The 11,916-nt window shown below is 35.3% G+C and overlaps 1 protein-coding gene across 8 annotated transcripts in view; it reads left to right on the top strand.

Annotated features, from left to right (window-relative positions):
- LOC141437611 (agrin-like) overlaps positions 1-10,568 on the top strand; it is a 202,485-nt gene extending 191,917 nt beyond the window's left edge. For 6 of the 8 annotated variants that reach the window (XM_074101053.1, XM_074101054.1, XM_074101055.1 and 3 more), the window contains 10 exons: positions 993-1,160; positions 2,811-3,171; positions 3,259-3,471; positions 3,610-4,004; positions 4,093-4,339; positions 4,523-4,687; positions 5,173-5,369; positions 5,551-5,737; positions 7,223-7,587; positions 7,832-10,568. In XM_074101053.1, the coding sequence (XP_073957154.1) occupies positions 993-1,160; positions 2,811-3,171; positions 3,259-3,471; positions 3,610-4,004; positions 4,093-4,339; positions 4,523-4,687; positions 5,173-5,369; positions 5,551-5,737; positions 7,223-7,587; positions 7,832-7,977 (2,444 nt within the window). In that variant the 3' untranslated portion in view covers positions 7,978-10,568. Of the gene's footprint in view, positions 1-992; positions 1,161-2,810; positions 3,172-3,258; positions 3,472-3,609; positions 4,005-4,092; positions 4,340-4,522; positions 4,688-5,172; positions 5,370-5,550; positions 5,738-6,522; positions 6,644-7,222; positions 7,588-7,831 lie in introns of those variants that run through there. The other 2 variants (XR_012452400.1, XM_074101052.1) reach the window with 2 other exon arrangements.
- Positions 10,569-11,916: the final 1,348 nt, after the last annotated feature.

An 11,916-nucleotide genomic window follows, 5' to 3' on the forward strand; every position in this document is an offset into this window, starting at 1 on the left:
AAAATGGTTCAATATTTTGCTCTATTACACTTTTCAAATTGATAATATAATTGCGCGGTAGGTTATTGTCCTGTTGCCTCATTGTAGTTTACCACGGCATAATATTATCATGAAATTTTAAATTGAATACCGTTGTTGTTTCTTGAACAAAAGTATTTTTTATAGTAGGTACCTAACAATTAATATCTATAATGTAAAATGTGGGTACACGGGAAAAAATAATATTTTATTTTATTGTAACTAGTACAACAAAAATTGTCTCCTCAAGGTTGAAATTAAGGTTATGCCGAAGAAATTCGTTTTGAGAAAGGTTCGATTTCTATTGACTTCTATTCATGGTAGACTACGTCTGGCAAACATAAGGGACTAGAATAGCATTCTCATTAGTCTTGTCAAGTTACGAGTACACGCGCTGTGATAATGAAAGGCGGGCTCCTCGTTATGCTTGGGTTTTAGTCAACTTCTGGCGGGATACTCGTCCCGTCACTATTGTGATAGAGCAGAAGGTATTCCAAATTTCACGTTTTCGTCGATCAAAAGGAATTTGTGTAGTTTTAACAATGCGAATATTTTTTTCACATTGGTGGCGATGCTACCACAAAAACTCTAAGACTCATTAAAATAAACAAGCGCTATGTCAAATTATCTCAGCTTATCTACGCTTCACAGTTGTGCATATATATGTCTTCTCTTAGAATAAGAGAGCTTGGACCGTAGTTCTCACGTGGGCCCAGTGCAGGTTGAGAACTTCACACACACCATTGAAAGCTTCGCAGATATGTATAAGTTAACACATACAAATAAAGATTCAATGCTGGAGAAAACCACCACTACAAAACATACCACATATACATACCACTATAAGCGCTCACTTGGTACTCCTTATCTCAATATCTTGTCTACAGATCGCTCAACTGGTAGCTGGCTACCACTTTTCATTCACTTTCTTTTGACCATAAAAATTGTAAATCTTCAGTTTAATTTAATATTAGGTTCACAAACAGCGACGACGGCCACAGTGGGTGCGGTGGGCGCTTTGCTCGGAGACTTGTGCGTCGACGACGACGACTGCGCCGCGCTGCCCGGCGCAAAATGCGCACGCGGCGCCTGCGTGTGCCGCGTCGGACATGTGCAGACTGCACATAGGAAGGGCTGTATTGGTAAGCATACTCGTAAAACCGTGTCATTCATCATCATCAGCATATCAGCTGTAGGATCCACTGTTGGGCATAGGCCTCCAGTTGCTTCGGTTAGAAGCGTGCATTCACCATGTCGTTTTTTCCAATCAAATATATTTCACTAATCTATTAGGACAACGTAAATGGAAATTTTTGATAAATCAGTACAGTTGAACAAATTGAATCATAAATCAGAGTGGAAACCTTTTAATAATCAATTTCACGACGACTTACTTGACAAGTATGAGATGTCAACATCATGACCATCATGATGATAATGGTCATGTCATGATTCAATTTGTCGACTGTGCATAGGCTAACTAAAAATAAAATAAAAAAACGTAAAATTTGCATCAGAGAGGCGATTCTTTATTTTTAGTAGAAATCTAAGAGAAATTTTCAGTTGTGGACTGGTGTATGTATTCAGTAACAAATATACTTTTATCCATCCGACCGATATCTGCTAGCTCCATTTACAATAGTAGGTAAATTCTTTTTGGTTTTAACTAAAATGGGTAATAATAAGGATTCGTTTTTAATTTCAAGGAATTCATTAAATTCTTTAAGGACTATTTTATTAATAATATTTTAAATCTTGCCAAATCATCAACCTAGCGAAGTCATTTCACATTAGGTACTTACAAATGATTGATTTAACTGTCACGTAGTTATTATTTATCTCCATTTACACCCTCCGTTTAATTTATTTGTTGTACATAAAGACACGGCCTATAAAAAGTATATCATACATATGCTGATTAACTTCTTTTTACAGTACTAGCTCATTGCGCTTCCGCGAAGACTTTATAAGTTCAACTTGCATTTTAACAAAACATTTGCTGCACTAAACCTGTTTTTATATTATTTTGAATAAAAAATCTTATGTGCGAGGCCAATTAAGTGCGAAGTATCGCTCTTCACTCGAAGCGTCCTCTTTTTGTTTTACAACCTCGTTTACCGCTCTTTAAAACGTTGGTTGCTAGAGAAAAATAAACTAACACTTGGATACCGAAATCACGCTTGTAATGGATAAACTGTTACAATAATCTTAAAACGCTAAAAAATGTAGAAGGAAAACCAATAAACAGCTCGATGAAACGACTTGAATTAGAAAAAACGCAAATTAGAGAGCACTGTTTATGGGCGGTGGTGATCTCAGTACCATCAGGAGACCCACTTGTTCGTTTGCCATCCAGTCGAATAAAAAAAAACCGACTTAAACGTAACATATTTTACGAATCAGTTAATCATTCTCTATTCCACGAGCCTCAAATAGGTGAAGATAATAATTCGTTTACATTCGCACAATGCGGGTTTCGGCTAATATTTGTTTAATCCGACGAAGTTCAGTCCAACATAATTATTCTAAGGATATTATTCAAAATTCTGTATTAAAACATGCATAACATAATAGGGGAGTGGCAAATCAAATTGTACAAGTAACCGCGCTAGCTTTTAAAATTTAGATAATAATAAAATACTATCTGCGTAGCTGCTCTGTATACAGCTGCCGCATTTATAAGACAGGATGCACAGATGTGTACCTAAATATGTTATGTTATTTTATGAACTTTTTTCAATATTGATAGTATTTATACAAGATATATAAAACAGATTAATGTTTTATTGCAGAAGAAATAACTCAAGAAACAACGGAAGAATACAGTGCCTGTCTATCGGAGCCTTGTTATAACTTAGGGACCTGTGTTGACCTACCCGGTTCCACTTATACTTGTGTTTGTACCGGGCTGTATACTGGTTTAAACTGCGAGTCTCTCGTCAAAGATAACTTGACGCCCTACATAGAAACGCCTTCCTTTGACGGATTCTCTTACATAAGACTAAAACCGTTGAAAGCTTATCACAAGTTGAATATCGATATCGAATTTAAAGCTTTCACAGAAAATGGTGTTATATTGTACAATCAGCAGAAAAGCGACGGAACGGGGGACTTTGTTTCACTAGCTTTAGTCAATGGATATTTAGAGTTTCGGTAAGCTTTATTTATTGCGTCTAATGTTTGTAACTTTTGATATTTGTGTTGTTAATAATTATAACTAATGAATCATTTTCAATTTAGGTACAATCTTGGAAATGGAGCATTGATACTAACATCCTTAGAAAAGATCACGTTAAACGAATATCACAAGGTATCTGCAAAGAGATATCATCGCGATGGCATATTATCAGTTGATGAAATGGAGGACGTCGCAGGCCAATCCAGTGGGCATTTAAAAGCTCTAGATTTAGCCGAAGATACCTACGTGGGAAGTGTACCGTCAAATTTCTCCAAGTATGTTTGCTATCTCACCTATTATTACGTCCATACCTTTTGCTCTGCTTCGACAATAGGAAATTCCTTTATTATTCTTCTGTCTTTCATAAAAACCAATCAAACGCAATATTGCTATATAACAATATCTTTGTGCAGGGTTTTCGATAATATTGGCACCCGGAGTGGCTTTGTCGGGTGCGTGAAATACTTAAGAATAATACGTCATCAAGTGACAAAGAAATTGGGAAGACCGGACCCATTAGTCGTGTCCATGGAGAATGTTCGGGAGTGCCAATCTAATCCGTGTATGAGTATGCCGTGCAAGAACGGGGCTACGTGTAAATCTATAGAGGGATCGGCGACCGAATATACTTGTATCTGCCCTATCGAATTTCAAGGAGCCAATTGTGACGAGAGATTAGATCCATGTGAATCGAATCCCTGCGGATATGATGAGGGGCTATTGTGTGACATCGGACCCGACGGCGGGCACGTGTGCCGTTGTTTGTTTGGAGGCGAAATTGGCTCCAACGGAAATACTTGTAGCAACGGTATTTTCCAATAATCCAATATACTTTTTACCTGAGAGAACCTTACCAAATTTGGCACATAATAATCGCCTAATCTATTTATTTACAGATGTAAACATTATACAAGAGTCATGGCTTCCCCAATTCAATGGGACGAGCTACATCGAATTACTGCCACTTGAAGGGCTGGGGAAAACGTTCCGCATTGAAATCTGGTTTTTAACGAACAGACTCTCAGGGATGCTCCTTTACACCGGCCAGTCTAATAAAGCCAAGGGGGATTTCATAGCGATTAACTTGGTTAATGGATATCTCCAGTTTAGGTACAATTTGGGAAGTGGCGTGGCCAATATCACGTAAGTGAACGTACCTTCAATTAAGTAGCAAAGGTTTCTTAAGATAACGACCTCGAAAAAAGTAATTAAGAGAGTAAAACTTACCGAATGTAACTTGTTTAATTAATTAACTTGATGTATTCTTTGACTTTGGCTTTGATTGCGATACTTGGAAGACTTTTAGATTGAATTTCTCTGGGTTAGGTCTCCCGTGCCGATCGAGAAAGGTCGTTGGCACCGAGCGCGAGCGACGCGCGCGGGGCGACACGGCAGCCTTCAGCTAGACCACTACCCCACGCAGAGGGGAGAATCGGCACCACCACTGACCCACTTGGAACTAACGCTACCACTCTTTATAGGATCATTGCCGTGAGTAAATTAGACTATTTACACACTGTATATTAAATTAAAAAAACCGATATATTCGTATTACTTAATTTATACCAGCCAATGTCTAAATATTTTATATCATGTCATGTCTGAATTTTAGAGCGTTTTAACTATAATGTAATGCAGGTCTTAACTGTAATGCTGTATTTTTTTATTGACAAATAAATAAATAATTGTCATATGTCATGATATTAAAATGCAGTCATTAAAGTCAAAAATGTTGTTTTGGAATTCGAATCTAGATAGGAAAAGTATAGATATAAAAAAGTAGTAGCTTACATTCATCATCATCATCATCCCAGCCTATATACATCCCACTGCTGGGATGAAGCCTCCTCTCAGAGTGAGTTGAGTAGTGGTTTACATTTCCCCTTGAATATATATCCACCATACTTACCTAGTTATCCAATCGACATATTCTATTTTATTTGATCATTGTTTTAAATATCCTTGCTACATTTCAGCTCTTACATCCGCCCGCACAAAATGTCTGGCGTGATAAGTAGCTTCATCGGCGCAGTGCAAAAAGTATTCATAAACGGCAATCAACTTTCATTGTACAACGAGGACACGGCAAAATGCGCCATAGTACAGGAAGAAGACAGACTGCCTTGTGCTACCAACGGTGTGACTAAATACAATGGACCGCCATGTGGAATTGGTAAGTGCATTTCGAAGCCGACTTAAGGTTTTAACTTTATCACATATGGTTAGTAACTTATCCAAACGAATTTTTTGATAGTTATTTTAAGTTAACATATTTTGTGGATGCCTATTTACCTACCTAAAATGTTTGGTAAAAAGTTACGTTTTCATCTCATGTGTTACGTTAACATCGGTAGGTTTGACGCCATGCAAAAATAATGGATCCTGTGTGCCGCTTCTTAATGAATACAAGTGTATATGTCCCGTTGGATACCAAGGGAGGAACTGTGAGCATCAGCTCAACGTGGAAATGTTGCAAGACGGAGCCCCAGTCAAGTTTGATGGCAATAACTACTTCTCGTATCGCAGCCGGGGTAACCGCAGGTATAATACATTTGTTAACAAGCTCAAAACCATCATGATATTTTATCGGTTCAATTGCTGTGTTTAACGTATTTTTCATCACGCTTGCTCGTAAACGGTGTCGTAACATGCAGGCTACCTTGGTTGCAACCCCCCAAATAAAACCCTCGACCTTAATGTGCTTCTCATGAAACCCGTGGTCGGTAAATGAGTCATTGCCTGTACTAATTTTCATGCCATGAAACCCAAGGTCGGTAAATGAGTTTGTTACTGCATGGTGTGCTGCTGTTCAGTGCGCGCGCTGAACACGCACGCCATGCACATGCTGCAGAGGGATCGGCAATTTTTAAAAAAATATTAGTTTTCTTTTACAAATATACAATTTTACTCGCAAACGTGATGAAAAACATTGTATGTCGCACGGGCGGTACTAGAATTACGAACATCGACTCATTTAAGCCCTCAGTCTTCGACTTCGGGCTTCTAATAGGCTCTCGTTCGGAATTCCTTATTTACAACCCTTAAGACACAATGTACTATTATGCCTCCGCCTTCTACTGCTTCTAGTGCGTTCAAATTATTGCATAATCGCAATGAATTCACTTAATAATAGGTACCTAACAAAGTTTTGTTCTTTAGAGTAAATAAAGTTATTAAGAGCGCAAAAAAGACTCCCTCGCACGGAGCCCTCGCATAAGCGAATAAACGAAAAGGAAAACTATAAATTCAACTACATATGTGTCTTTTTAAATGATCTAACAAACACTTTTTCTATTAATACCACTAACATGTTTCTATATTTTTAGCTTTCGTACTAACAGTCGCCGTGGTGAAGGATTGTATGATGTAAGATAACATTGGAAGGAGACAGCAGACATTAATCCTAATAATAAGTCATAAAACATCACTACGGTGTGTTTAGAATAGGTAACCTTATTTATAGTTACACTAGTTTCATACTAGCTCACAACTTCAACTGCATCCCGTGATAAATTTGTATATTCGCGGGACAAAAAATAGCCCATATTTATTTGGAATGCTGTAACTTTCTATCAGTGTTTTTTTTTTAAATGGTTCAATAGTTCCAGATTTAGATAGTACAGAAACATATACAAAGATAATAATTGCTGCATGATAAAATAAGGTATTTTTGAGAATTTCTTCAGTACACATTAACATTATATTTTCGCTAAGTAGAATACAGAATGTACCTATGCTTAGTTATACGACGAGGAATTAGGTCTTGATTTTTTTTTGTTAGCGCAAGTTTTGAACCCTTTTACTACCTAGTTAACGTTGTCAACAAAGTTGGTGATTTTTTGCATTAGATTCCGTTGCCTGCACTTATAGTTTTGTAGTCTGAAATACTTGTAATGTTTCAAACTACAAAATAAAGAATAAGATAGATTTAAATAGAGTTAATTATCTTAATCAGATATATTTTTAACATTTAGTTAAAATGTGATACGCTTGTTTTATGAAATTAATTCTCCAATAATATTTTAGGAGACGCGGCGACCGCGGTTTTAGATATGAAATAAAATTTCGGACCTACAACGACTCCGGTCTCTTAATATGGAGGAGAAAAATTGGTATACGAGCACGTGACTTTATCGGCTTGGGCCTAAATGCGGGCAAATTACAATTAATATATACGGATACGGACGTTAAAGAGATCAGTTCTCCTTCGCACGAAGACTGGTTCCAGAGCATAGAATCCAAGAGCCGTGTGGATGACGGTTTGTGGCATACTGCGACAGTCCGGAGAAGAAAGCGACTCGCCATGCTACTGGTGGATGACGCGGCGCCCATTAGGGGGTACTCGCAGTCGTTGCTTGTGCCTTCGAAATCCAACCCAAAACTATGGATTGGTACGTATAAACTCATGCCAGATAGAACCCTTTATTTCACAGAATACTCCACTCACTAAACTGGAGAGATAAACTTTTTATGACCACCCACTTCAAAGTTACTTTACGCTTTCCCACAAATTTATTCATGATGCAAATGGACAGTTAGGACTCGAATAGTGTTTTCTGTCTAGAGCCTTGAACTTTGACTCGGATGTACAAGTCCCTGGAGACATAAAATATAATATATTTTATTCTTTAACAGGGGGATCCCCATCACTACCCTTGGGATTGCCGGCTGCCCTGTACACGGGGCTCAGGGGCTGTGTGTCCAGTGTTAAAGCTAACGGACGCCACATTGATATCACGAAACCTATTCGACCGATGACAGCAATTCGGCATTGCAATTAACACTAGAAAAAATCATATCATAACAAGAAATTATACTCAATTGCTTGTGAAAATAAATAAGAACATTTGTGAGATGAAACAAGTATTATTTTCTAGATATTGTGTTGACTAGTGGTATAGAGTATCTGTCATAAATCCCTCGTGCCCTATGGAATTTCAATATTGTTTTCGCAGTTGTTTTTGTAGTGTGTGTGTTGAAGAGTCTCAAGGGAAAAGTGTAATCATATCTCTGTTAAGAGAAAAAAGAGTATTCATATCTGTAACCAAAATAATATGTTGCCATAATAAGTTACATTTTAGAGTTAGATTTATGATAGGATTAAATCAATTTTACCTTCGTCAAATCGGTGCTCGGAAAACACATCAGAGGTATAAAACAGATAATAGAACGTGCAAAAAGTACGTTCTGAATATTGAACTTAGCAATTTGTTGTTATTAGGTACTTAGTAAAAATACTATAATAGGTTATAGTAGATTAGTTTAAAATAATAGTTTCTTTTGAAATAATGATAAAACATGGGCTGAAAATAAAATAATACAGTAGTTGTATAAGATTTAAAACTTGTAAATGTTTATTCAAATTAGGGTAATTTTTACGGGCTTTAATGATAACATTCCATTCAATTACTACCGATAAAGCTTTTATTTACGAATTTTATTTTTAACTAAGCTTGTGAAATTACGACATACAGAGTTTTAATTACAGAATGTTTTAAGGGATTTTTCGCAATCGGTAGTTCCTTTGGCAGTACAAAAAGGCGAATTATTAGTATGAAAGCAAAAGAACTAAAGGAACCATCTCGAATAATCAGTTTTAAATCCATTTTGTTTCGTCATACATAATATATATATTCCAAGAGATGTTGACTTGGCTGTCATTTTTTTGATAATTTAAAGGCACATACGCATGAGCGCATACGAACGAGGAACAAGTTTTTCATTTTCTGAAATATTGCATATCCTGTTTTTATCTCGTAAATTAATGTATATTTTGACCAGACACACGTTAAAATCAAAATAACGATTAGAAATAGATGACTGTCAACAGTGAGTTTAATCTTTAAGTTACGTGGTTAAGTAAGCCCAGTAGTTTTGCTATTTTGTTTTCCTCCAATCCTCTGTGTGTCTATGAACCTTAACTCTACCGATAATCAACATTCCATTATCGAAATAAATTACGAAAGTGAGGTAATTAATTACAAACAGTGCCATAGTTTGTACAGTAGCTGTTCCAAAAAGCAATATAAATAATGTATGTATTTTTACGAATAAACTAGTTTTGTGTTTACTTTATTCGTACTTAATTGAAGTCCAACTCTATCTTGGACTTTTAAGGAGGCTCTTGCTGTACAATAACTCTTAAGAATAAATAGCTTCTACATATAATATTACATTTTATATTCCAATTATACCTAAAAATTTGTACACTTTTTTTTTGACACAATAACTACCTATTTGTATAGGACAACCGCATCAAATAAGTCTAATTTGTGTCAGTCGAAAAAAATCTAGCTTTCAGTTCACATTAATTACGCAATCATTTCGCGTTCTTCTGAATATTGACGATATTTTGTAATATAGATGTGTATATAGGTAACTAGATTAGGTTTTTTTTACAAGCCGCTTATATTATTTTGATTCTAATAATGCTATGCTCTCCATGAATACTACCAAACGATTAGTAGTTAAATCCTTGTCATATTGCTTGGATTAACTTTACTGGTAAACTATTATTTTTGTCTTATTTATTATATCGGAAATATTTTTTCTAAGAAATAAAATTACCTAAAATGTTCATTGAATTGGTTTTTACTAATTATTATCTAGTTGGAAAATTGTAAAGTATTATAAATACTAAATTTAATTAAAATAAAAAGATGACAATATTATACATATTTATCAGCATGACTTTTTAGGGTTACGTTTTATTCATGTTAGACGTGCTTCGTGATCGACGAAACATATCCCATTAGTAGCTTATTATTATATTAAGGCCAACCCTTCCCACGGCTGTAAAACATAATCACAACTTGTCTCGAAAAACCTATAGGATTACAGGCTTCCTATTTATAATTACACTATATAATTATGGTTCTGACATAAAAAAAAACTATACTTAATTATTTTGACGAATTATGTTGTTATTTAAGTACCTTCAGTTGAAATAGGTGAAGAATAGACGAATTTCAATATTTAATTCCGGCATAGTTATATACCTATATTATGATGTAACCTTAATTTAATTGTTGTTCAATGTCGAAGTTTTGAGCAATAGGTTCAGCTAAAGAAAGGAAGTCACTACTAACATTGAGCTGTAATATCTAGTAATTATTTAAAATGTTTGTCATTTGTTCAAGTATTCTTCAAATAAGAGCATTGAATGGCATCGCATGAACGTCAATCGTTCAGTTTGAATGCGAGGTGAAGGGTTGGTGAAATTAGCAGCAAACCTACCTGTACAATATTCTGCCACTGATTCAATACGTACATATCTTCCATTCAAAGTTGTTACGCAATGTGTGTTTGATGTAACTATCTTAGTTTAATAAATACAAAAAGAGAAAAAAATAAATGAGACTGCAATCCGTAACACATTTTTTATTTTCCTACCTACATTTCTAATAGATTGATCGAGGCGTTACCGTAAGTAGGCGTAAATTGAACCGACTGAAAAATAAACGCTAAAGCGAATAATAACTAAAAACTTAAAACGATATTTAATGCGCTACCACAGAAATAGTTCTAAATACCTGTTTCGTGTGCCCTTTGCTCGTGCTGAGCCGTCGATTTCAAACAAGCAGAAAGCTCAAACAGAACCACTGAACCATAAATTTATTAATGTGGTAAATCCATTAATTCCTTTTTATAGAAAATCACAGATTTGATTTCTGTAGTTGTTTTTTTTATTTCTCATTTTTTATTTAAGTAATCTAAGTTACAACTTCTTATACCAAATGTTGTTTTTCCCGATGAAGGGAAGTTAATTTAACTGGCGAAGAGTTTAGTTTTGGTGCTTTATCGTCAGTTTTATTTTACTAATACGCATTGTGACAAGTTCAAATTGATCAGTAGCTTTTTTAAAGTAATCGAACCACAACCCGTGAAATACTTCTACTGAAGAGTTTCGGTGGCTATCTGTCTTCCTCATCAGTTTCACAAGTAGTGATTTCCAAGGGCAATAAAAGTGTACGATAGTTACCACAAAAAATATCCAAATCAGTAGGTACAGGTATCCTCAATATTTGAAAAGTTTTTTCGATTTCTCTGGGATGCATCCGTCAGATTCTGACTTAGTGAGGATGAACCACTTCTGAACTATACTAAACACACCTACTTAAAAACATACATACGCAATTCAACATAGAATTTCTTCCTTTTTTGAAACCGGTTCAAAATAAATACAAAGTCGTCATTATTAATTATGAACGCAGATTGGCCAGATACCAATTTTAAACACTACATAATTTATTCATGTTTGTAACATAGACAGGTTAGTATAATATGCCTCAAATAAACATGTAGCCACATTATTTAATCCTCACAACTTTTCAATACATAAGTATATTTCGTTTCGGTTGCCACTATTGCATAACAAAGAAACTGCTTGCTTAAACTTTAGTCGCAGTACACTACGATGTAACACGACACGAATGCCACGGATCCAGTTGCTAAACCAATGCAAAAGACAACATTAGGACTTTATAGTCGCTTTAATATACGAAAACAAACTGAAATCATGTATTTGATAAAGGTTAGTACGTATAGTGAAATTTACTATTTTTTGAAGTTCTATAAATAATTATACGTTAGTTATTGTCACATAATGTTATATTATGATTGATGAAAATAGGGTTCCGTAGCCATTACAAAAAAATTAAGTAATATTTTTCTATGGATTTCGTATTTTATACGGAATCTTCCAAGTTTAGGCATATTTA

This window comes from Choristoneura fumiferana, chromosome 18, assembly GCF_025370935.1.
Source record: "Choristoneura fumiferana chromosome 18, NRCan_CFum_1, whole genome shotgun sequence".
NCBI classification, from domain to species: Eukaryota; Metazoa; Arthropoda; class Insecta; order Lepidoptera; family Tortricidae; genus Choristoneura; species Choristoneura fumiferana.